This window comes from Drosophila melanogaster, chromosome 3R (genome assembly GCF_000001215.4).
Source record: "Drosophila melanogaster chromosome 3R".
Lineage (NCBI taxonomy): Eukaryota > Metazoa > Arthropoda > Insecta > Diptera > Drosophilidae > Drosophila > Drosophila melanogaster.
The window spans coordinates 4,874,069-4,899,964 of record NT_033777.3 but is presented as its reverse complement, the minus strand read 5'-3'; the positions used below and the strand labels follow the sequence as shown (position 1 = coordinate 4,899,964).

Here is a 25,896-nt window from a genome sequence, read left to right as displayed (position 1 = left end):
TGAATGCGTGTTGCAATGTGCAGCTGGTATTGATTTATACGCTAGCTGAGAAATCTTACCAAATTTTTGAGCATCTTAGAAGTTCACTTCTGAACAACAAATATAAAGTTTAATACAGAAAATATTTAAACTGACTCGTCGTAGTTCAGATTCACCCTGAAAAACAAATGAGTAAAACAAACATACATACTTGCCCCGTTGTTGTCAAGTTCTCAGAAGATTAATTGAACAATCAATTTAAATTTTTATAGGTTTTCAAGTTTTCATTTCTCTTACACGACTTTCTGTGCCTTTCGGACGGACTCCCTTCCAGTCCCATTTGCTGTTGCTGGGTTATAAATTTGGTTTCTTTGTGGCACTGGAATCGGTCTTCAGTTTGTTCCTCCCCAGTCCGGCTTATTTTAAAATTATGAAATAGTAGCATTAATGAAAGATGAACTTAATGTGGTTTGTAGGTGTTTTTCTGTATGCTAAAATGGATGATGTGGAGGTTAAGGAACTTTTGTACATACGTGGAAGGGATGCTAATTCGTAACGATAGTATAAGGTGGTCAATTATACCATATCTATAAAACCACTCCCTTCCTGGCACCGCAAATATTTTGATGTCTTAACGTTAAATAGCCATAAACTGGACCGTATAAAAATATATTACTTTCATCGCAGGCATTAAATAGAAAAATCTTAAGCCATTGGAAATTTGCATTTGATATGTGCGCAAATTCAATAATGTTCTCGATTTATGTACTCGATTTTATGGCCAAGTAATGACCACTAATAACGCCATACCATCGGTTTATTTGCTTTAGTTTTATTATTTCCTCCTAGTGTCGGGTAAATGAATTTTTTTTATATTTATCGAGACTGGCGCCATTTTTATCGAAATTATAAATTTGATAGCATGTTTGACTGAGTTTTATGGTTCTTCTAATACCCTATTCGTTCTGTTTATCTCCCTCCAATGGAAAACAGACTGTGACAATGGCAACACCTACGGATTTTTAGTCCATCACTTTTTAAGGTTTTCCTCTCGCAGCCTTTCCTTTATTTCCAATTCCGTTTCGATTTAATTTATGTACATTTTAAATGCTTTTTATTCGGTTTCTGTGGCGCATGCGCTTTGGTTCTAGAGGGACAATAGTTTTTCAAGCCTTTGCCTGCAAGCAAATCACATTTTTATGGTTTACACACATCAGCATTTTTATAGCCCAGTTGACGCTGCTCAAAGCGCAGTCTTCTCATCTCATCTCGAAACAGTCACAGATCTTTTTTGGAAGGTGCGCCTCTGATTACAGTACCCATATCATCAAAGGCGGGATCTCATCAATAGCAATCAATATTGAAATTGAATTCAGTAATCCCAAATACTTCATTTTGCGAAAAGTTGTTGTTGCCAGTGTTGTAAATTAGTTTAGGAGGAAGAAATATCATAAGCCAGTTCTTTAGGATTCATGCAAGTTAAGATTCAATTTCAGGGAGTTTTCAAACATAACAACTTTCTCCGAATGATTGGTGCTTTTCGTGACCCCAATAGTGCAAATTGGTTTCATTTTCCGGTTGCCCATTAATTTGCCATGCAAATAATAGAAAAGAGATTCTCCTCCGCAAACGAAAGAATGGGATGGTTACTGAAATGCTATGCAAATTTCCACTTCCCAAAATGAACAAGACAAAGAACAAAAAGCGAGATGAAAACTTTTACCTTTGGGTTTTCCACTCTGTCACCCCAGAATGGTGCTTCCTTCGCCTAATGCCCCCTCTAATTAATGAAAGTAAATTAATTTATACGTAAATTGTTTTGTTTGGAGACGGTTTGCCCCTGGATTCGGGGTATGGGTCTTATCAATGGCTTTTGGCCGACGCCTCTTGAATGCCTAATGAGGCAGCGGGAAGAAGAGTTCAATGTTTCTGGCTCCAAGTTGACTTGACTTAATTCGCTGTGTAATTGCTGGTTTGGCTTCGTTGGGTTCCTTAGTGGAACGTGGGAGATTTCCAGCTTATCGAGTTCCAAACTGGGTGAGGGTGTGTGCATGGGTACATGGCACAGGTACTATCAAATCTTCTTAAAACCCAATTCAAAACCCAATAGAATAGTACGATTATTCCTTGATAGTTAATTTTTTTGTAGTTGTGCTGAAAACAAACGACAATCTAAGCCTGCAATGTGGTATTAATCGTAATGAACACACTTAATGCGATGCATAGAAATCCTCATTAAACGCATCTCCATTCTCTCGGCCAGCAAACAAATGCCGCAATTGATGTTCAATTATGTTTTTGGCAAGCCGCAGAAATCCACTTTACTTAGTTTGCGGTGAGAGCGCTCGCCAATCGAGTGAAAGCTCATTAAGTTGCGTCAGGAGTCGTCCTTCCGTCACTGGGGAAAGGGGACAGCTTATAATGACCGGACCGAACAAGGACATAAAGCAATTATTTGCATAGCCCCAAAACTGGCAGACAAAGAGCGCAAATTGCAGAGAACGAACAAAGAGTGATCTAAAAAGGGGGGGGGGGGGGTGGTTTCGGCGTAGGAAGGTCCTGCACTCCGGATAGAGTTGTTAAGCGTAATGAGCGCCGCATTTACCTGAAACATGCCCACTGTGCAGCTAGGACGCCCTGCGGCCCACTGTCGCTCAGACGCCCATTGTCAGCGGCCCACTCGTTTGTGCATTCATTTATTCAATTGTGGCCAATTGCTGGGACAAAAGCCCCTTGGCTTCTAGGACATACACAATGGGCAGCAAATTTCCCAGCACTTGAATATACATCCAATAAAAGTATTTCGAATTCGTACGCGAATTTTTGGGAGACTTACAAAGTCTTACGTTGAAAGTTTTGCGAAAATTTTTTGAGTTCACATTCGTCACTAAACGTTTCGTTTCTTAAAATGTCTGGGAAATTGCTTGGTCAAAAGCTTTGCCACATAAAACGCAACTTTTTCTCCCAGTGTACACCCCCTCCTTGAACATTGACTTGTTTGTTTGCCGCTGATTGTCGTCATCATCCTTACATCGCCATCATCCACGTTGTCTTCTTCTGCTGATTTGTGTTGCTCGGCTAGGAGCCGGGGATTTTCGGGCGATAAAATCGTGGAGGAGTGGGTCGCAATGGAGTAGCTGATGACGGACTGGCGCTGTCAGGCGCATTGAAATTGAAATTGTTGCGAGACTGGGTGATCCGGGGTGAATGGGGAGGAGTAGGGGAAAGCCGGCTCGTGTCTTGTGGCGGTGACACTTCGCCTTTTGTGCACCAGATCCAGATCCAAGTCCAGATCCCCACTGAATGCGAAATGTTGTTATGATTCCTCTAACTTGTTGCCATGATTGCACATAATTGGGTCACATGCTTGTCACAAAAATACTACCCCCACCACCGGTGGCACTCCCTTCTCCTCATCCTCCACTTCATCTGCAAGATTTTTCATTAAAATTGTCAGATTTTCTTTTATTTCGTTGGCCCCTGTCCCATGGCTTCTCTAAATTGCTTTCTTGTGTGGCAGCAAAAACAATTTTTCTCAAATGCCTCATGTATGGCCTACTATATACTCTACTAATACAGAAAAGTTGGGTGAGTTCTCAAAATTAAATATAACTTTTGTAGTTTGTTTTAAGAATTCAAGAAACTTTTTCATTACACTTATTTCATGTGTTTAAATTGAATACATAGCAATTCCACACATATTTTCAAGACCTTTTTTTTATATTCTATATAAATATTTGTTCTAGGAAGCTACGAGTAATGATATCAAGTTAAGTGAAATTAGATATTAAAATGAAGGTAGAGGTTATTTGCGCTTCGACTTGTTGTTTCCTCGGCGATTTGTTTGTTGCCATTTCATCGTTTTGATTGCGTACACAGTTTTTTCCCGATTTTTATTGTGTGAGTCGTCGTTTATTTTGCAGTGCATAATTTATGCCCGGTTCTCGTACTCCCGGTCTCCTTCTCTTATCTGCCGTCCGTTGGAGTCGCCATTTTTTTCGCTTCCTGAGCCAGAATCGGTCCCCTTTCCAGGCCCCGATTCCCGATTTGGGTGCGGTTCCTTTCTGGCTACTGCTCCGCTGTGCGTCCGTCCAGTGTCCGATGTCGCTCGGCGGAAATGTATTTACACCAAAACGTCCGTAAAATGGCGGCCATAAAATAAAGTTTTAACGGATGTTTACGCAATGCGCATGAATTGTCCGATATTGACAAGAGACAAGACGGAAAACGATTGGTCGGGCGCAAGAAGAAAGAACTCCGCGTCCGCGGGGAAAGCTATTGAAATTTTAATGGTCCGGGCCAGTCGCCAGTCGCCCAGTCGACGGTTTCAATGGCTTTGGGGTTGGAGCAGCTCAACAGAGACAGAAAAACCTTTAAGAACGACGTCTGTGGCAGGCGTGAATGAACATTTATTTAAGCCGGGTCTGCATGATTATCCCTGGTCATTCGGAGAAGGAAGGCCTTACTGCAGGCTTACTAAAGTTATTCCACTAATATTTCTTAACATTCTTTTAAGGGGGAAATCCAGCCTAAAATATCAATTCAGACTCTTTTGTTTCATTTCATATATCGTTATGAAAACTATGTAGGTATATGTGGTTTAAGTTTTAAAATGAATTTAAAATTAGTAATTAACGTAAGCTCGAAATGGCTTTTCTAAATAAGCTGTATTCAATTATGCAGAACCTGAAACTGTGGAATGATAATAATAAAATAATTTCTTCTATTTTGATTTTTGTTTAGTAAGAAAATATTTATAAAAAGTTAATAAAGTGTTAAATAGAAAAAAACAAACATAATACATGTGTGAGCATATTTATCTTTTAGTCTTAACAATTTCTGTATATCCGCATTGTGTGGAATATCACGGCCCCTTCTACGCGCTTCTCAAAAATTCTACCTTAGGGCATTTTACAATCGCTAAATCGGCGTGTAATTTGAGTCAAGCCCTCATCAGTTTGAACTTGGAACTGGGGGAAATCCAGGACGATTTGCAATTGACAACATAATTATGGATCGCCACACAACGGCAAATGGGGCACACCCACATAGTTATGACATTGACAGGACCTGCTATCTGTCCAACCCATCTCTACCCGCCTCCTTCCTCCCTCCCAAAAGAACGTATATATACTTACGTATTTTACTATTCGAGTCGAACAAATGATCCGTCGTTTGACTAAGATCAACGCCTTTAAAGAAGTTTCAGAATCAACACGAGGTATTTTTTAGTTTAGATCTTTATTTCTTCGTTGTCGGCTTAAGACTGACTGTACAGAGTTTTTGATCGGCTCGAAGTGAGTCGCGAGAAACGGGAATGTCTAATCAGTATATGTGTACAAAAAAGAACGGAAAAATAACGGTATGGATGCACAACAAATTATGCGCTTAAGTGTAAGTAAAAATGTAAACTGGTTTCATGTGTTTATGCATGTGCAAGATTGTATGTACAATTAGTGTAAGTATGTAAACGTAATATGAGAAGCATATTATGTTACTTCCCTCCCTTTAAAAGGGAAGCTTATGCTTCCACTCCTTCTATTGGTGTTGATGCCCGCAATCTTGGTGATGCAGTTGGATTTGCATCTTGTGATTCAAGGATTATTTTGTTTTTTAGTTTTAAGTAAATACAAGCAATACAAGATGTGAGGCTTATGATTGATACTACTATACAAACTGTGATATTATTATTTGATATTAATTGTACAATGTCCTTATGTTCTATTGGTTTTATTTTTATTAGGCTTAAGGGTGTGTACAATGGGGTAAGGTTTATCTCGGGGTTTTTAGCTTGTTTTCGTTAAGTATTATGTTTCCTATTTTGATTTTACATTGTTTTATTGTTATTATTTTGTTGCCGTTAACCGTTACATTTTTATTTATTTCTTGGCAATTTTTGTTCTATGATAGTGTTGTTTAGATTCCAAGTGATGATACTATTTGGTTCTACATACTTAATTATTTGTTCGACTGTTATAGGGACAAAGTTACATATTGGATTTGTTCTCTTAATAATATTTTTGATACATTCGTTGTTAATTTCTTGATAGTTCTGGTTATAAATTTTATCTTGTTCTTCGAAATAAGTGTCTTTGTCTATATGATCAAGTTGATAGCCATTATTATCTGGATAGGGTATTATGTTAATAGTATGAATGGTTTTTTGTTTAGTAGGGATATGAGCTATGATAAGTAGTTGGTTAGTGTTGATCCAGGTTGAGGTTTTAGTCTGTAGTATGTTGCTACTGTCAACGTTTTCTAATTTGTCATAGTTAAGTAATTTTGGGTTAAACAGTCCTAGTCGTGAGAGTTGCATTCCCATTGCGATGTCTTCAATGTATTCGGTAAATTGTATTAGTTCGTATAGCATTTGTTCTCTGTTATTATGTTCGTCTTCAAATTCTTTGATCTTTTGCATGTTACTATTGATAAGTTGAATTATGTCGCTCATTTCGTGTATGTTAATTGAGTTGTTTGTCGCGGACTCTAATTGGTTATGAATTTGTATCCGGTCGTTATTGTCTAGTGTCCCGAAAAGGTATTTAAATGCAGATCCCATTATGTTGATTAGTCCGCGTTTCTGTCTATTTGTCTGGTGTAACGTTATAGCGTTAAGTTCCCTTAACATTTTATTGTGTAGAAGTTTAATTTGGGGGATATGTGTATAGTTGGTTACTTTAGTGTTAAAATAGTGAGTTAGGTTGTCTATATCCAAGAGGTTTATGCGGAGACAGTGGTGTTCGTATTCTGAAGGGATTTGAATAGGTTTGTCAGAGTAAGAAAAAGTATTATGGTGAACAAGGGGCCTGTAAAATGGGGAGTTGATTAGTTTTCTTCTGTTTTTTAAATTGGGTCTTATAGTAATGTGTCTCTCTGTTTCTGTTAGTAATTTTGTAATGGTCTTCGTCGGTTTGTTCGACGTTCTTTGTTAATTTGAAAGGGGCTTCTAATTTTCCTTTTTGTAATGGTCCTTTTCTGTATCTGGTGTCGACATTATATTCAGTTCTATTCTTATTTATTTCGTTAATTTTTTTTCTCTTTATTGTTTTGTGTATCTAAGTTAGGTTGTCCGGCGTAAATGAATATGTGAGCAGGGGTTTGTCCGGTAGTATCGTGTTTGGTCTTGTGGTTGTAAATGTAAAGGATTGTTTCTATTTTACTTAATTTGGTCTCGTTGTCGTCAGAGTTTTTTATGATGCGGATTTTTTCGTTTATAGTTTTGTGGAGTCTCTCTATGTCAGCGACACCTGTTTTTGTAGTATTAAGTTGTAACTCTACTTCTTCGGTTTCGAGCCAACGTTTGAGGGCTAGGCTGGAGAATGCACCATCTCGATCTGCTTTGAGAAGTTTAGGTTTCCCTAATTGATTAAATATGCGCATTAAGGCATTTTTGCATTCTACCCAGTCTTTTGTCTTAATCTGTTCAAGGGTGGCGAATTTAGAGTAAATATCGATACAGCTCAGATAATGGTTTCCTTCGGAAGAATAGATGTCTATTACGAACTTATCACGACAATGTTCGGGTTTAGGGGTAATTTTCATTGGCATTTCCGTGTTACGGTGTTCTGTTTTGGCTAGGTTGCAGACTTGACATTCGTTGATTATATTCTGGATAAGGAGTTGGCTATTGGGGAAGTAATAATTCTCACTAAAGAGTTTTACAGTTTTTTGAATTCCGGGGTGTAAGAGCTTTTCGTGGGTGTTTAGAATTAGTTCCTTAAAACTTGCATAAGTAGGGATGTTTTTTAATAAAACGAGGCTTCGGAAAATTTTTGTACATTTCGGATTCATTGTTGTTGTGTATGCATTTTGGATCATTTCGAAGTCTGCATCGCTTTCGATGTAAAGAGCGCTATTCTTTGAGCAAAAGTGATTGAGTAGATATTGTTTGGCTGCTTCTAGGGTCATTTCTTTGTAGGAAATGTGTATGATTTGTTTTTTGAAATAAGTTTCGTGTTCTATACTACTATTGGGACCTTTTGAGAAAATAATTTGTCTTTTATGGTAATTAATGGCTTTTTCGGACAACCCTATTAAGTCGCTATTATCTTCTTCTGCGCTATGTTGCGTAGATTCTCCGAAAAATGCTTGTTCTATTTTGATTCTAGACAGTGCGTCTGCGACATGGTTTTCCTTTCCTTTGATATATTTTATATCGAAGTCGTACTCGGATAATCTAATCTTCCACCTAGTCAGCTTTGAGTTAGGTTCTTTTAATTTGTGTAGCCAGCACAATGGTTGATGGTCAGAAGCTATTTCGAAATGTCGTCCTAACAGGTAGTGTCTAAAGGTCTTTGTGGCCCAAACTATTGCTAGTAGTTCTTTTTCTATAGCACTGTAATTAACTTCATGTTCGTTTAGGGTCCTGCTAATGTAGCTAATGGGATGTCCATCTTGAGATAGAACAGCACCTAATGCTACATTGCTTGCGTCAGTTGTTAATACAAATTTTCTTTCAAAATTTGGTATTTTTAATATGGGGTCTTCGGAAATAAGTAATTTTAATTTTTGAAATGCTTCTATATATTCTTTATGTTTTGTATCTATTTTTACTCCCTTTTTGAGACATTTAGTCAGTGGTTTCGCTATGTCAGAGAAGTTGGGTATGAATTTCCTGTAGTATCCTGTGATTCCAAGGAATGCTTTAATTTCTTTAGGTTTAGATGGAAGTGGGTAATCTTGTATAGCTTTGATTTTTTCGGGATTTGGTTTAATTCCGTCTTTAGTGATAACGTGTCCTAGAAAGGTAGTTTCTTGTCTTAGGAATTCACATTTATCTAGCTGTAGTTTAAGGTTGGCTTGAGATAATTTCTCGAAGACTGCTTCAAGGGATTGAAGGTGTTCCTCTAGAGAGGTAGAAAAGACAATGATATCGTCTAGATATACTAAACAATTTTTATTTAAAAGCGGACGAAGTAGGTTATTCATGCAGCGTTGGAAGGTAGCTGGGGCGTTTTTAAGCCCAAATGGCATTCTAGTATATTCGTAATGTCCGTATTTAGTAGAGAAAGCCGTTTTGGCTATTGATTCTGAATCCATCTCTATTTGATGGAAGCCTTTTGCCAGGTCTATGGTGGTAAAGTAATTAGACCTCCCTAATTTTCCTAGTATTTCGTCTATATTTGGCATAGGGTATCGGTCATTTATTGTTATTTCATTCAGCTTCCTGTAGTCTATGACTATTCGAAGTTTCTGCTGTCCGGAAGCATCTAATTTTTTTGGTACTACCCAGATGGGGCTGCAGTACGGTGAGCTGCTTTCTCGAATGATGCCTTGTTCTAACATTTCTTGAATTTGTCTTTCTACTTCTTGTTCGTATGATTGTTGGAAGCTATACATTTTAGAGTAAACTGGAATATTATGTGTGGTATTAATTGTATGTTTTTCTTGGTTTGTGAAGCTAAGTTTGTCGCCCTCGTGAAACTGAATGTCTTTAAATCTTGTCAGTAAGTTTGTTAATTTGTATTTTTCTTCTGCATTTAAATGGTTTAGTCGGAACAGATTCTCCTGAAGTGTGGAGGTTTCTAAAAAGGTAGGGTCTTGTGGGAACGAAGAGTCTACTTGAGCATGATTTTGGTCTGTAAGTTTTTCAGTGTCTTTTATTTTATAGACTTTGTTGAAGAGGGTGGCAGTTTTCTTTTGATAATCTATTATGGCTTTAGCTTTAGACAACAATTTGCGTCCAATCAGCATATCATAATGATCTGAGAATTTGTGAATTAGAAACTCCTGAGCAATAGGAAAGTAGTTATTGGGTGGTATAGTGGTGGTCTCGTTAATAGTTACCGAGCCATTACTTGTATGAATTAGGTGGTTGGTTTGTTGTATAGGTGTTTCGAAAATGTTCCAAGTAAGCATGTTTATGGTGGATCCAGTGTCAATTAGGCACTTTAAGTCTATGTCATTATGTTTAATAATTATATATTGGTTTGATCCGGGGCAACTAGCCGAAAATTTTCTGCTTCTTTGGTATTGTCTGATTCGTCATCGTTTGGTGCTGTCTGTTCTTGTTGTGTTTTGTCCGAAGTGTCATGATCTTGTTCGAAAGGGATTTGAGTTGGGTCTGGGATATAACTCATTTGATAAGGATATGGTTGTGGTTGGAAGTTATCTGGGTAGTATGGATAGTAATAATGGTAAGGGTATTCGGGTTGGTTTGATACCATTTCTTGGTATCTTAGTTCTTCTATGCTCATTTTAGTCTGTCCGCTGTCTGATGGTCGTTGTCTTTTTACCGGGTTGTTGGTTTGTGTGTTCCCAGTTGGAGGGAAGTTATTCGGTGTGTAAGTTTGATTAGGTCCGAAACGATTTTGGTCGAAGATATTCTGTCGATTAAAGACAGGATTCGGTCTGGGTATGTTAGGTTGTGGGTAGGTTGGTCTTGGTTGATATTGGGGAAAAGGGGTTTGATTGGGCCTGGGTGTATGGATTGGTGCGTATGGGTATGGTGGATAATAGGGTTGAAAGACGTTGTTATGGTACGGTTGAAAAGGTGTTATAGGTTTATTTTGGCCATTAACTTGTCTATTTGGTAAGTTATTTGGCGTCCTATTAGAATTAGGAGCTGGCTTAAAGTTATCTTTGTTTAATGTTTGAGGTTCATATAGACCCTTTTCTTGTAAGATATTAATAAGGGATCTTAAATCGGGGATTTGGCAGTTAACTATTCTTAGATGAATATGGTTAGGGAGTTTTAGGATCAAGTTTTCTATGCTATCTTGAATAAGTCTGGTAAATAAGGCGGTTTCAGCTGAGTTATTTTCTAGTTCTAACTTACTCATTAAAACTTGTCGTCTTTTCTCGGCTTCCTCCAGAAACTGCCTGATGTTGCCTTTGTATTGAATGTTCCGAAAATCCTCCAAAAGTTGATGACTCGGTGCCTGGGGTTTGTAATATAGGATCAATCTGGTCCTTAGTTCAATCCAGCTGGTAAAGTTGTTGGTCCCGAGAGTACGGATGACGTCGCCGCTGATATTGCGTTCGATGTGTCCATAAATTATCAACTTCTGCCTTTCGTCAGTAGTTTGGTATAAGGCCAGAATGAAGTCGATGCGAGTTATAAAGGTATGTAGAGTATTCGGGTCTCCATTGAAGATTTCGACAGCATTTATCTGTCTCTCGACCTGACTCATATTTGAGTCGGATAGTATTATAGGGCTTGCTGTTGCCATTGTTGTTGTTGTATTTATTGTTATTTAATGTTTTAGGTAAGGTTCACGTTCTGGGTAAGGTTTGCAGTTTCGGATAGGTTTCGTTTTTCGATAAAGTTCAAGTTTTTACTGTAGGTTTATGTTTTGGATAGGGTTTTGGTTTTCACTATGGGTTCTTGATTTCCACTATTAGTTTGTATTCCAGGTCTGAGCTTTGTGTTTGTGTTTGTTCATTTATTAATTTAATTCACTTATAATGTTTGTTATTCACTTAGTTATAGTTCTTTAGCTTAGGTTTTGTTGAATTTTCGCACTTATTTGTTCGTAATATTTCTGTTATTCACTTATTTGTAAGTTTTTAATTTAAGTTTGTTGTGTTGTTCACTTATTAATTTAATTCACTTATAATGTTTGTTATTCACTTAGTTATAGTTCTTTAGCTTAGGTTTTGTTGAATTTTCGCACTTATTTGTTCGTAATATTTCTGTTATTCACTTATTTGTAAGTTTTTAATTTAAGTTTGTTGTGTTGTTCACTTATTAATTTAATTCACTTATAATGTTTGTTATTCACTTAGTTATAGTTCTTTAGCTTAGGTTTTGTTGAATTTTCGCACTTATTTGTTCGTAATATTTCTGTTATTCACTTATTTGTAAGTTTTTAATTTAAGTTTGTTGTGTTGCGCTCTTAGCTGTTTCGCTTTGGTTTGAGTAACCTTTTGTGGATTTACTACTCAGCGAATTCAAAGGCGTCTTCTTAAAATTTTTGTAATTTTAAGTTATTTCACTTCGTGGTCACTTTATGGGATTGAGTACCATTGGTTAACACTTTCCACTTAGCACGACGCGACTGCGTTAGTTCTTTTGTGGATAATAATTGAAGAATTGAATAGGGTTACTATCGCATCAACAATGTATTATCCTACCGACTGCGCCACTTACGTATTTTACTATTCGAGTCGAACAAATGATCCGTCGTTTGACTAAGATCAACGCCTTTAAAGAAGTTTCAGAATCAACACGAGGTATTTTTTAGTTTAGATCTTTATTTCTTCGTTGTCGGCTTAAGACTGACTGTACAGAGTTTTTGATCGGCTCGAAGTGAGTCGCGAGAAACGGGAATGTCTAATCAGTATATGTGTACAAAAAAGAACGGAAAAATAACGGTATGGATGCACAACAAATTATGCGCTTAAGTGTAAGTAAAAATGTAAACTGGTTTCATGTGTTTATGCATGTGCAAGATTGTATGTACAATTAGTGTAAGTATGTAAACGTAATATGAGAAGCATATTATGTTACTATATATATGTATTTAAGCGAGGGTTGCAAAAAGAATGCCTCTTCTGGCTAATAGCGTCGAAATGTCGTTGCCAATTTATCCGGCGACCCTTCAGCGAGAAGAAACTTTACGCACAATAAATTTTTCATTCGCTGTCATTAAATCATTTCGCAGTGCCCTCGAAAATATACGCAAAAAAGGAAAATATAAACACGAAGCGCCGAAGCAGAAAGGAGCCAAGGATAATGACAGGCAACATTCTGCAAGTGTCAGGCAGACAGGAAAACGGAAGCGTATTGGCGCAGTGAAGTTCGCAATGGCTGCCAGAAAGAAGAGGAGAAGGAAGTTCGGGAAATGTGTCGGGAAACTCCATGGTCGAGTCTGAAAGATTTGTGTTGAGAAAATTACAAATGGATCTGATACCGCGAGTCTTTAAATATAGACTGCAAAGCAATTTTATTATACCCATTTATTTCACAGTAAATTGCACTGTTGACCAGCATCCACCCTTCGAACGGGGCACTGTTTTTACATTTGCTGAAGAAAAATCAGTTTAGGGTATATCGCATTCATGGACCTCGTTTACCATACATATATCCTTGTTTGGGACTGCGGAAACGGATGCGGGTGCGGACAAGCTAAAAGCGCCTTGCCAAAATATCTAGATATATAAATGTGGAAATGCAAAGTAGTCTGAACGATGCGACAAATACCCATGAATATCATAAATTATGCAAAACATATTTGATTAAAATTCATTTACTGCTAAGAGACGAGGAGCAAGGGGGAGAATGATAAATGCCAGACAAGAAAATCAAAGCAAATCACTTGCAGTTGCCGAAGAGCGCCCCAAATGTTTAATAATGGAAATCCCCAGAGCACGCCCAGAACTCAAATGCAGGACTCGGCACACGTGTGCTTGCACACGCCACACTTCATAAATTTTCCCTTGCCGGCGGCTCCCGAGCATTTACAGTTACAGTTATGATTGCCCGAAAGTCAACTGGGGGACGACCCGCCCGTCGGATGTCCGCCCATCCAGCCCGTCCGCCCGTCCGGCGCTAAGCCTCGAAAAAAGAAAACCGCAACAAAGTAAACACACGGAGGCCGAAGGAAGAGAGTTTTCCCTTCGACGGATGTAAGCCTCTGAATCATTCAAACAGCCGCAGTTACACAGGGAGAAAATCCTGGATATCTGAAGGGAATGCTAGAATCGGATTACTCTTTGAAGCCCAATCAAACTATCGTGCTATATGCTTACATTCAACGCAGATGAGATACATATTTTGCAGATGGCCCTCCACCATTATTACACATTTCCCCAGAAAACTTCAAATTTATTTCCTGTGTAAAATCACCCCTGGGTAAGAAAAGTAAGAATACACAGACGCATTGCGGTCCAATGGCTGAGCTACGAATCCTGCACCGCAATCAAATCATCTGCCAAGTTTATGATTTATTTAACTTTTTTAATTGACTTTTTCCGAAAGCGCTCGCTTTCCCTCGAAAGTAAGGACTGCGTGTGAAAGGATAATGGTGGGTCTTCAAACAGGGAAACTTCACTTTCAGTCCCTTGTTGTTGTGGGCCAAAGGAAATGCGTCATATAAGCGGACGCGGATGCGGATGCCGATGCGGATACGGATACGGAGGTGTAAGTCGTCGTGAGCGTGGACGGCTGAGCACACAACTCGGCTTGTTGCAAATCCGGTTGAGTCTATTTATTTTAATGCCTATTTTTATGCTCATCCGGCTGACGCTCACTCTCATTTCTGAAGAAAAAAGGACATCCAATAAAAAGAAGCGATGCGAATATCTTTGAATTATGTAACGTTAACTGGTTGCGAGCGAGGGGGATTGCACGGGGATTACCAAATTAACACTTACATGGAATGTAACTAAATTTGTACTTTTTATAATGTGGGTTTTTAAACGGTATAGAGCATTGGCGGGCCAAAAAATATATGTGACAATTTTCAAATTTGTTCCCCAAATTTCTGCAGCGAGCGAGCAAGAATGTACCTCAAGTTGAAAAAGATATTTTTATATCTCACTGGCCTTTCTCATTGCAGCACATATGTACATATGTATGTACATCCCACACGCATGCGAGAACTGAGTCACCCGGCGGCTCGGTCACCGTGAAACCGAACTAATTTGACAGGCAACTAGCGCCGGACCCTCTAAAAATGAATGGTTGTTTGGGCCAGGATGGACAGCAGGACAATGCGAAAGGGATCGTATAGCCCCAAGATCACTTGTCAGTCTGGGGCGAAGTCTAAGTTCCTGTTTCTTTGGCAGAACATAAGCCAAAACACACCCAAAAAAGTATCCCACAAACGGCCCATGACTGGCATAAATATAATTTATGAGCTAACCGAAAAAAAAAGCAGAGCAGGACATTTGATGTATACATTTTGAGCGTTGTGGAGACACAAAACAGATTTTGATGGACACTTAACAAAACGACACCAACTGGTGCACGGGACCGCCCCTCGGAAACCTTCAGGTGGGGTTCCCGAAACCGAAGATCTTCACTTCGTCGAGCTGCGCGGGAAGGGAAGCAAGGGACATATATCATATTTTATTTATTATTTAGAAAGGGTATGCTGCATAAATCAAAAGCGAAATGAGTACGACATAACAACACCAAAAAGCTGCGACCAGACCCAGATGGAGTTGGAGAAGGTGGTGGTGGTGTTCGGGGATCAGGGAACTGGGAGTGGGGATGTGGAGGAGGACCGGAGTGGCAGACGCAATCGCAGTCATCGAAGTTGTCCCATGCAGCCAGCCAAACATCCAAACTGCCGAGCGACCAGCCAACCAGCATATCAGACGAACTCAAAATAAAAGCAATCTCCAAACCCAAACCCAAACCGAAACTGAAACGCGAAAAAGTTCCCACATGTTCACAATTTCGTACACATTACGTTTATGGGCATTGGGCGAACCGAGGCAAAGGAACTAAAAAATATATTAAATAAACAAACAAGAACAATCATCGAGAAGCCCACAGATTTGCAAGTAAGGCATAAAATATCATTCATTCAGAATACGACATAATGCGATTTCATCGTCTGTCTGCTGTTCGTTAAGCGAGGTATGAAATGCGCATTTAGTTCCAATCAGGGTTAGGGGAACTCTATAGAATATCGCATACTTCTTTACTTGCGTAAATATCGGCTAGTTGTTCATGGGTTGGCAAATCATAAACACTTATGTATGTAAAAGATCTCAAGAAGAAACAAAAATATTTATTGGCATATTAATATGAACCAGTTTCCAGTTAATTGAATGCATTACACGTTCAGTCCGTCCTGAAAAATAATAATCGCAGCCCTCGAATATTTATATAGATTATTGATTTTATTTGAGTCTCTGAGTATGTATCTTTGTAGCTACTTAGGTACGCACCCAGACTTCCAATGACACCTATCATCTGATATCCTTTATAAGACTAGAGATTTAAAAAATAATCTACCTTTCTTTTGCCCAAATATGACACACATAATACACTTTTTTCTGCCAATGTTGACTTGTACATTTTCCTTTAGCCGCAAACGAATCTATTTCGCTCAGTGTACGCCAGTGGCATAAAGGGTAACCAGAACAACAGACAACAGTCAAATGTTATGTGTTTGGTATTTTCGCGTCACGCGTTGTTCCACCTTGGTTTTTGTTGTTCGTTCGGCTGCTTGTAGGTGGGGTAGGGGCTTGGATCGCAAGGTGGAGGAGAAGGAATGGGTGAATCGATTCGCGGATTGCGGCTGCGCACACGCCTGAATGCGAAATAAGGGACCTTAGTGGGCGGAGGGACAGGAGCTGGTCCCAGGGGCGGGGCATATCAGCGAAATGATCGCAATCTCAACGCAAAATTTGTGTTTGGCGAAGACATTTTTTTTACTGTGCCGAGCGAGGGACCCGTGAGGATAACCAAAAGATGATGAAGATGAAGCAGCAGCAATCTGCAAAAAGCTCGGAGAATGTGTGACCCCCCGCTCGCGCCTGTCTGCTGGGTTTGCGCCAGGTTCTTGCCTACACATGGAGAAATTAACTCTTGCAATATGTGCTTAATAATTTATGCCAGCATAAGAACCATTTTTATATATCAGCAAGCCTTGAAAGCCTTTTTAGATCTTTATTCATTTCAAAAGCTTCGGAGAACTAAAGATAGGACATAATAACAATCTTAGTATCTACGACTAGGAGACTTTTCCAACAATATGATGTTTGCAATTTGAAAAGTGATTTAATTTCATTGCACAAATACTTAGTAGAGTTACAAGAGTGAATTAACCCGTTTCTTTCAGTGCATCTTCGGCGTTTCGAGGTCCTCGGCCAACGTCGTGTTGTCATAATGAATGGTGCAGCTTAAGTCATTTCATTTTGGAGCTTGGAGCTGGACTCCAGGCTGCTGCGTTTTTTTATAGTGCTGCTGGCGCCATGAAATATTAAATTACGAGCTGCTGTTTGCGATCACCCATGTCCCCTGGACCGCACCACCACACCCCCCCTCCACCACACCCCCCCTCCACCACACCCCTCCCTCAATCATCCTGCTCATTAGGCGCTGAGACATTCCGCATACGCCGAGTGTCTTTGGCTTGGTTCGCGAATGAAATTAATAACTAAAACGTTGCAGCCCATAAAAAGGGCAGGCGAAATCGATCCACGAATCGGGAAAATTGAAATTCCGACATGCAGAATTAATAAGTTAATTTCTGCAAACGCCCCTTGATGTCCAATCCATCTGCACGTATCGCTATAGGCTGTATGTTTTGCATAATTACACCCAGCTCTTCCACAGTTTACGACTCTGGCTAATTTGCCAGGTATTCCAGGGGGACGGGGCGCCGAGGGTTTTTATGATGCGGCCTGCCATTAAAAAGGTTAAAGTTGAGGCTCAGTCGCTTAATGACTATCCTGGGGCCACTTGGGCATATGGGGCCTTGCCACTTGGGGCGCTTGTTAATTGTTCGGACATTTATGGCAATGGGTTGACACATGTTTGCGGGCATCTTCATGGGGCAAATGGGAAGAGGAGTTTGCGGGACATCTTAGGTTGATTATGGTATGCTCAAGCAGTAATTGAAATGACTTCCTATCTTGTTTCAATATTGTTCCTACCAATAAAGCCATAATGCCTTGTTACTCCCAAAAAACATAATTGAAGTCATGCAATCGGGTTCAACATTACGCTGCAACTCACATATTTAAATTGCATTAAAACAATGTGATGTTATATATATTATTTTAATATTTCGGTCAGCTTTCTTTACAATGCCAGTACAATACAATACAATAAAGTGCCCTCTCAATCAACCACTTAAGTAGTTGCCTTTCATTATAGCATCACACTTTGTTGGCCTTAAAAGGGATCATCGATGGCTCTCGCCACCTGCAATTGCACGACCACAACTTCGACAGCAACTTCGCTTCGGACGGTCAGTAAATTTGGCCGAAATCAAATAACGATAAAAAATCACACGAATATTAATTCGCGGAACTGCAAAGGCCTTCAGCCAAAGGCATAGCTGTTTATAAAATTTATAGTTGCGGTCTAGGCAAAATAGACCCCAATCGTTGGGTCTCAGTTTTAGTTTAGGTCGACCCCGAGTCCGAGCCCGAGGTTCTCCTCACCATTCCACAGCTGGTCGTGTGAGAATGTTTGGGCCACATGTGCCCCAGTCCTCATCTGCATCCGCGTCCTCCTGCAAGGCATCGTCCTGATCTCGGCCGCAACCCCGGGTTCAACTGCAAAAAACACATTTAACCGAATCCAATCCAAGCCAAGCCAATCCAACTACTGGCGAAGTCCAAAGATCGCCTCTAATGCCTTCGCAAAGCTGGAGTCTTCGTTTCTGGCCTCTCCGCCTTTATGCGATCCACTTCCCTGGAAGTGGGAGCCTAAGCCCGACGATGAAAATATTTATATATATAAGTATTTGAGCGCAGACTTATCGTCAAACAAGATCAATAAGCACGATATCAATAAGCTCTGGTGTTGTTCCAGGCCGAGCAACAAGAATCGCGCTGGACGAGCAACTGGCGCAGATAATTCCCATGTCCACGGAGGCAGGTGGGGGAGTGTGTTTCAATGTTTCAGTGGGTGTACTAAATAAATTGTTTTTTTTTTTTTTTGTAACTATATTGTATTTTAGGACGCTGCTTCCTGGTAATGCCAATTATTTGTATTGATGGTTTGGTGAAGATTCAGTTCAGAGATCGAGTAGTCCTCTCAATCAATATAATATCTTAAATATAGAATACTTGGCGCAGTCAAGTTGGATACAACACATATATGTATATGCATTTATCTTTTCTTTGTACAACTGAGTTATGAGTTATTTCGTAATCCAAGTGGCCAACTAATGGCAAAAGAATGAATGAATGGCTCGAAATTTGTCAGAATCTGTCTCGCCCGTCACTATCATTGGACAGATTACATTTTGTGCTCTTATAATTTCATCGGGATTTCGCGGAACAGAGGAAAGTGGGAATCTATGCCACGAGCAGACCCAACGACGACCGACTCCAGATGAGGGGATAGGATTAGACTGGTCGGTCGGATTCCAAGTCGCAGGCAGTATCCGTTTGTGTCTGTTTGCGCCGTTTGTTTACCTTGTGGCATTTGCATATTTTGAATGTTCGCGGGCGACTCGTGGCACGTTTTGCAGAAAATCGCGGGGAAAACGCGGCGGAAAACTTTATCGATGATTGTGTGGGCGAGTCATGCGGCCCAGTCGCTTGACGACCTTTTCATAGTTCTCCATGTCTTTTGTGCTCGTTCTGCGGCCGTTGTTGTCAAACAATTGTCACAACGTGTCGGCATTCACACGAACTTTATGTTTTATCCAACACCTTGGAGCAAATCTCCCAGGGGTTAAAGTTTGCGTATGCCTCACAGCCTCCAGTGCAGGGGTTCATGTTCAGGTGGGCGAAGAGGGGTAGGTTGGTAGTCCAACGTAGGTGGGGGATGTGGGCTCGTTACGGCGCCCGATCAGTGATCCATTGCCCTACCGCATTGCAGGGCATCGTTCATCAATAACCGTCTGCGGCGGTGTTCCATCAAAAGTCGCCAGCGATTGCACAAAAACCAACACTCCGGCTGAAGGGTCCTTCAATTCGTGGCTAATAATGAGCGGAACCTCAGCGGTTCCATTGTTCTGGGCCCCTCCGCGCCACCAAATATGTATTCATTATATTTATGGCACATTTTTACCCTCGAAGGGAGGGAACAAAAGAAACACTTGTGCCCAGGGCCCGACTGACAGGCGGAATATCTTTTTTCTCGCGATCGCTCCGAACAAACGATCGATCGATCGATGGATCGGTCGGTGGATTGGATCCTTCTCTGAATAGATCACTCAGGCGAAATGAATTATTGATGGACCGATCGCCGAAAGGGCAGGGGAAATCACACACAAAAACGCATATGGATCTGCGCCGAGAGCTGAAATGTAACCAGAGCTTTGACTTAATGTGGCATCTCAACCAGCCGCTCGACCGAAACCGCTTAACTTTGGCGACTTTGTCAAGTCCTCCTCCTCCGGCTCGACTGATCATTTGTGATATATTGTTTCGGTAGCAGTTTGTTAAACGTGATCAATTTTTAATTACCCATCATCATCATCATCCATCCATCCAACCCAAGCACCCATCGCTCGATTGTCGTATCAATCGCACCGCACAGAATGTAACTCGGACGTTTGTCGCATGTCACTCAACGATTTATGCCCCGAGCGGCTTTAATAAATGTGTGTTGCCCGCTTTTGGACCCAGTATCTGGGGATCCTTCGCAGTACCTCTGCTCCCTACCCCGCCGATGCCTCCACCGGGCGACTTTGTGCCTGGCCATGTGGCGCCGTTGTCGGCTGACCAATCCAACTCCTTCTCCTCATTTGGAGCGTGTATGCGCAAAATGTTTAATTAGTTTTTGTCTAATTAACACTTGGAACACGGCGAAAGCGACTGGCGTCGTGTGCCACTGAAGGCGTGAAGATCAAAAGGTAAACAAGCCTCATGGATCGTAGGGCTTTTTGGAGGATATTAAGTATACCGAATAAACTCCCTTAGGATGTTAGCGAGGCTACAGCTTTTGTCCAATACTCAGTCATGCCATGATTTTCTCCATTAAACTAGCTTCGCTTATGATTCTTTTGGAGAAGTATTTGCAGGAAATGGATATTGGTTAAAGTTGGCAAAAAGTTGCGCCTTGGGCAAAGCCTCTTCCATGGCCCTTGGTGGAGCAACATAATTTCTGTTTCGGCACACGCCCATTTTGCCACCAGAATTCCACTGCGTCCACGTTTCGAGGGATCCGAGGATGCAAGCCCTTAGGCTGCGAGCAAATTAAGGTAAACGCCCACAGCACGTGCCGGCAGAAAAAGTAGGGATAGGAATTGGGATACGGATAGGGATAGGGAACGGGAACGGGAGCGGGATCGGGAGCCAAAAGACCAGGTCGGCGAGTAGAGAACCGAGGACAGGAACCAAGGCAGCCAAGCTGGCTGCCAAAACTGTTGTGGAAAAATTAGCCACTTGAGTTTCGGCGGCTGTCCTCGTCTCCTCCTGCCCGATAACCACTTGAAGTTCTTGGCGCGCGCGTTTATTTATTTTGGTACGGGGCACAGAGCAACAAATTAAAAAGTAATTCTCGGGCGCAGCATAATTAGCTGCTAAGTGACACTAATGGGCCGCAGTTGCATGCCCCTCAAATCCGCCTCTTTCCCGCCCATTTTCGTGTGCCTCTCTAGAACTTGATGCACTTCCATTTGTCGGCGGCTCGTTGTGTGTGGGCAATGTGAAGTTCTCGATGTTGAGATGGTGAGTGAGTTTTCGTTGGTTTAGCTAATTGAGTTCTGTTTTTCGGGCCAACGGTCCATATGGCCACTTGGCTCCCTTGTGGCTGCCAAGTTGAGTTGGCCCGGTAATTAATGGGCCTGCTGAAAGCAAGACCCTTTCAGTGGGGAAACCTGCAAGCTCTATAGATCGGGGTTGCCCGGCAATAGATGCCAGGTATTCAGTTCCGTCCCCCATTCCCCTGCAGCTACACCCAAGAAGATCTCTGATTAGAAATGGTAAGTAGACTCTCCAATTTGCTTTAGTCGCAATTGTAAAGCCCTCCCAAGTCCCGTCATGGTCAGCACTACATAAGCGCCAGAAGTGTGTCGGCAAAGGACCTGGACGATTCTGAATCGGGAGGAGATAAGAGTAAGAGTAAGGAACGAGTAAGGAACTTAGTTCTCAAGAAGGTGTGCCGCGGACGGAACGTCCAGGACTCTCCAGGATACAGGGGAAAGGCAATGTTGAACTGCTCTAATAGGACAAGAAAATACAGCAAGCATTCAAAAGACAATCTCCATTCGGGAAATGAGGACGGAGGTATGCCCAAGGACACAGAGTACATTTCAAGTGATCACGATGACTCGCCGTCCTGGTCTCAGCAGAGCCTGCTATCCAGTGATCGTTCCAAAAGCTATAGTCAGATATGTAGCGAAATCTTGGAAGAGTCTAAGGAACGACAAGAGAAGGCAGAGTGCGCTTTTCGCGTCTACAATATAAACAGATCCAAGCTGCGTAGGTCCCATCAACAATCCTTGTCCAGGGGTCCGGGAAGTGGGAGTTATGGGAGCAGCATGGCCTCAGAGTATTCAAGTAAATCGGAAGCAGGCTACCAGGACTATGACAGTCCATCGACAGATCCTTCACGAGAACACGTTCAAATGGCAAATGTGGCAAATATAGATAAGTGGACTAGACCAAAACAGTTCAAGGTAGAGTCATATAAAATGGAAATAAAAGAAAGGCCCAATTACCGCAAAACTCAAGAAGTAAGCCACTCGTATTCATGTCCATTGGAAAGTAGGATTTCAAAAGGTTCTTTAGTTACCAGGCACAGAGCAAGATCATGCGTCTGCGCACAAGAGTCCTCGGCTTGTAGCCTTTGCACTGCCCACTCCAGATCAGGAAAGCACCATTCCGAGGGCTGCGACGCAGAGGTGATTGATGGACCCGATTATCCTGTAGACTGCAGAAGTGACATTCCTACAACTGCGACATCGCAATCGCGCTCACAAAGAGATTATCTTTCGAGCTGCTGCACACGCCATCGTCATCATCCTCATTATCATCGCCAGAGGAGTGTGCCAAAGACATATCAAGATCGTGGAAATAGTCCCATTAACATCAAGACGAGGCGCAAGACGCGCGACTACCAGGAACCTCACTTCGCATTTCGCACCGAGAAAGTGGAGGCGGCGGTTCAGCTCAGCAGATCAAGTGCCTCCATTGGGGTGCAATATCCCAGTCAAGACGAGAACGCGGATTGGACTGATTGGACTCCAGATACAACACAGGGTGACCGACAGTTCAAAGGTCATGATGGCGATTGCTTGAGATCAACAGAAAAAAAACGGTCTATATCTAATGAGCAAAGTCCAATTACGCTAAGGAATACAAATGCTAAGGATGTCGACATACCTGATTGTTTTGGATCATTTGCCATGAATAAGCATCTTAGTGTCATTACCGAGGATGCATCTCAACACCACAAAGATCCAGATGAAGATATGATCGATAGTCAGCTAAGTAATTCCGTTCTTCTCGAGACCTACGACGAAGGTGAGAAATATGCTTATAGTTATCAGTACAGCTACAAACCCGAGATATGCAATAATAACCAGTTCGTTTCCGATGAATCTGATCTTAAGGTCTCCAGTAAGGAAGGCTATCAAATGGATCAAGAAGTAAGAGTAAGAGTATATAAGCTTCGGCTTGCCGAAGATTGCTTCCATTCTTGTTTGTTTTTAACTATGGTCCTCAGGACTATGTAATGGATAAGCAAGAGCTTGTCCATGAAGGTGGATCAGATGCATCTTTGAGTGAAGTAGCCAAGTCGAAAAGCTTTCTAAGCCTTAAGATATACGACGCTGACGAAGCCCTGATGGAAATTCCAGAGGACTTCGAGGGCCCTGCAATAGTTCTGGATGATGATGCCGACTTTTTGGACATCACACTGACCGACGACGAGGAGAAGATTCGGGCCAAGTTGATGGCAGCGGCACTCACTACCAGAAAGACTACCTCCTCCATCAGCCCCAATATTAGTTTAAGAACCCGTTCGCCCATAGAGCCGAGTAGTCTGAGCTATAAGCCCAATGTTATCTTTACTCGTCGCTCGGAGGTGATCAAAGATAACTATACTCCCCGTCCGGACGATCGCGTTGCCCTGCTTGCAGAGAAATTCCTCCAAAGCTTTAGCGAATCTGCCCCTAATGATTATGGATGGAAGCCCTCTAAACAGGAGGTGACCTCTGCAGTCTCTATTTCACATTTGTTCAACGAGAATGGGGTCACCAGAAGGGGAGGCGATACTCCACTTTGCGGGGACCGTCAGCTGCTGTCCGTGGAATTCAACAGAAAGCTGCAACGTCAGCTCAAAGTGATTGTAGAGAGTTTCCAATGAAATTCCTTGGATCTTATATTTTCTATTTGCAATTGCGTGTCAGAAAATACATAGCGGAATTCGTTGACCGCCTATGGAAGTTCTGAATATAATTTACTTTCTTTTTTACAGGTAATGAAACACAATCAGAGACCGTATCTTTCCAATTTACAGGGTGTGCGATTTTAGCAAATTATATTTTTCAACAAGCATAGTTCATAACTCTTCCTCCTGGCAACCATTTTCCCTGTTTCGAATAGCTCTGAATCGAGTCTGAGTCTGGGTCGGTTGTGGAAACTACTTGAAACTTTCAGCGGGATGGCGAGGCCGCCTGGCAGTCTGCTGGTTCGGTGTGTTCTTCGGATGGCTCTGGTCCTATGCCGAGGTGCATAAATCAAGTTCAGTGCTGGCCAAGTGCCTTGCTGAAGGGCGCAGCCATCGAGTGGTGCTTGCAGTTGCAGGATTGGGGGTGGAGGAGCTGCATAATTAGCCCGTGGCTACTGTTAGTCTAGTCGCGCACTTGCCACAACCTCCTTGCCTCCTCGCCACCTTGCCCCTCGGGCTGGCCATTAATTTTCCTGACACATACTAAATATGCTGGAGTTGTTTACATGATCGATCAGGGCTCGGATCTCCATCCCTGGCTTATGCTCGCCTGTATGCTCGGGATGCACCTAATTGCTAACCAAACACACAACTGCAGGCGCGCAAATATTGTTTTAAGGCACATCAACGTATTTCACCTGCTAATGCCTGATCCACAAACTGCTGGATGGATTGGGCCGAATCGGGTGGGTGTATTTTGGGAAACCGCTTCTGTGTTCATTCCCTACTTTTCCTTATAACGAGGTGCGCTGGATATGTTTATAATTTACGATTCTGTGCACAGCTTGTTTGTGGTTGTGGGATGGTTGTGGAATGGAAGGCACGGCTGGCCGCGTGACGAAACTCCTGCAACCATTTTACACCTTTTCAAACGCGCTTGCGTTGCGATTCTAAAAATATTAATAATATCTACAGATATGTGCCACCCCATTCCACTTGATAAATGTGCTTATTCACTTAAAATTTAAAGCCGAACAATTTAAAATAATTTTTCCTGGTTCAAGAAATTGTACGACATACATGCATGATAATAGTGCGGTAGTGCTTTCTGATTCTTATCTAATCAAATTTAATCCCCCGGCTATCCAATCCTACCGACTCCTAGCCAATTTCCCACACGCACTGCCCACAGGAACCGATGGGGCCACGTGACTTTTCGTGGTCATCAGGTGAGCGCACACGGCATAATTTAGACAATTTAGACAATTTATTGTGAAAAATTCACTCCATTTATATGACTTGATTATATTTGCCTTCATTTTGCGAGTGGCTGTCGAACGGCTTTGTTTGCTCAAGTCGCCGCATGCCGCACAGATCCATGACATTGGCTACAAGCCTGCGACAACAACACCCATAGGATTGGATGACGGTGTCCGCGAAGGCTATGGCGATGGTGAACTGGGGGATGGACTGCTCGAGGCGCACCACACGACAATTTATTAAAGCCAACACCAGGAAAAGATTGGCCAAGCGGCACAGGTTCTCCTCGTCCACCTGGATGGCTAACAGGCTGACTGGCTGGCTGGCCTGGCCTGGCTCACGGGGTCCATGCCTATTGGATATGAAAAATTGCACGATACTGCAAAGGCTTATATGCAAAATGCATAATTCATTTAACATTTTGTAAATCATTTGTTTGAATAGCACGATGACGGTGATGCGCGGCTAGCTCCCATGGCCCTGCCCCAACCCCTCGATCCGGTGATCGGCTCGGCAACAACCTGCTCCTCCTGGCCAACAGTTAAGCTATCCGTCTGCCCTGACAAATCGAGAGTTGAGTCGGGCTCTGGGAGTCTGGCGGGAATCTGGCTCCAGTGCCCGGTCCTCGGATCCAGTCCAATCCTGCTGCAGCAACACAATGGCCATGACGGTGCGCAAATATAATTTCACAACTGTCTGCACATGCCCCAAACGAAACGAGCCACACCACAGAGGTG

The 25,896-nt window shown here is 41.8% G+C and overlaps 1 protein-coding gene and 1 long non-coding RNA gene across 3 annotated transcripts, besides 1 other annotated feature; one reads left to right on the top strand and one right to left on the bottom strand.

Moving 5' to 3' along the window:
• Positions 1-2,677: 2,677 nt before the first annotated feature.
• Positions 2,678-3,548, bottom strand: lncRNA:CR45580 (long non-coding RNA:CR45580). The gene has a single exon (NR_125069.1). It is a non-coding gene; the product is annotated as a long non-coding RNA:CR45580 (long non-coding RNA).
• A 1,563-nt stretch (positions 3,549-5,111) lies between these two features.
• Positions 5,112-12,431: a mobile genetic element.
• A 9,000-nt stretch (positions 12,432-21,431) lies between these two features.
• Positions 21,432-23,960, top strand: laf (labial associated factor). 2 transcript variants are annotated; one of them, NM_141247.1, is made up of 3 exons: positions 21,432-21,488; positions 21,540-23,156; positions 23,234-23,960. In NM_141247.1, the coding sequence occupies exons 1-3, from the start codon at positions 21,486-21,488 to the stop codon at positions 23,873-23,875; spliced, it is 2,262 nt and encodes a 753-aa protein (NP_649504.1). In that variant the 5' UTR covers positions 21,432-21,485; the 3' UTR covers positions 23,876-23,960. The 2 variants fall into 2 exon arrangements, with proteins under 2 accessions (NP_649504.1, NP_001287165.1); NM_001300236.1 differs by having other exon boundaries at positions 21,540-23,162.
• The last annotated feature ends 1,936 nt before the right edge of the window (positions 23,961-25,896 follow it).

Bases quoted from the DNA above. Each gene is read 5' to 3' on its own strand.
- laf (NM_001300236.1), top strand. The intron at 23,163-23,233 runs GTAAGAGTATAT...TATGGTCCTCAG, and splicing joins AAATGGATCAAGAAGTAAGA to GACTATGTAATGGATAAGCA.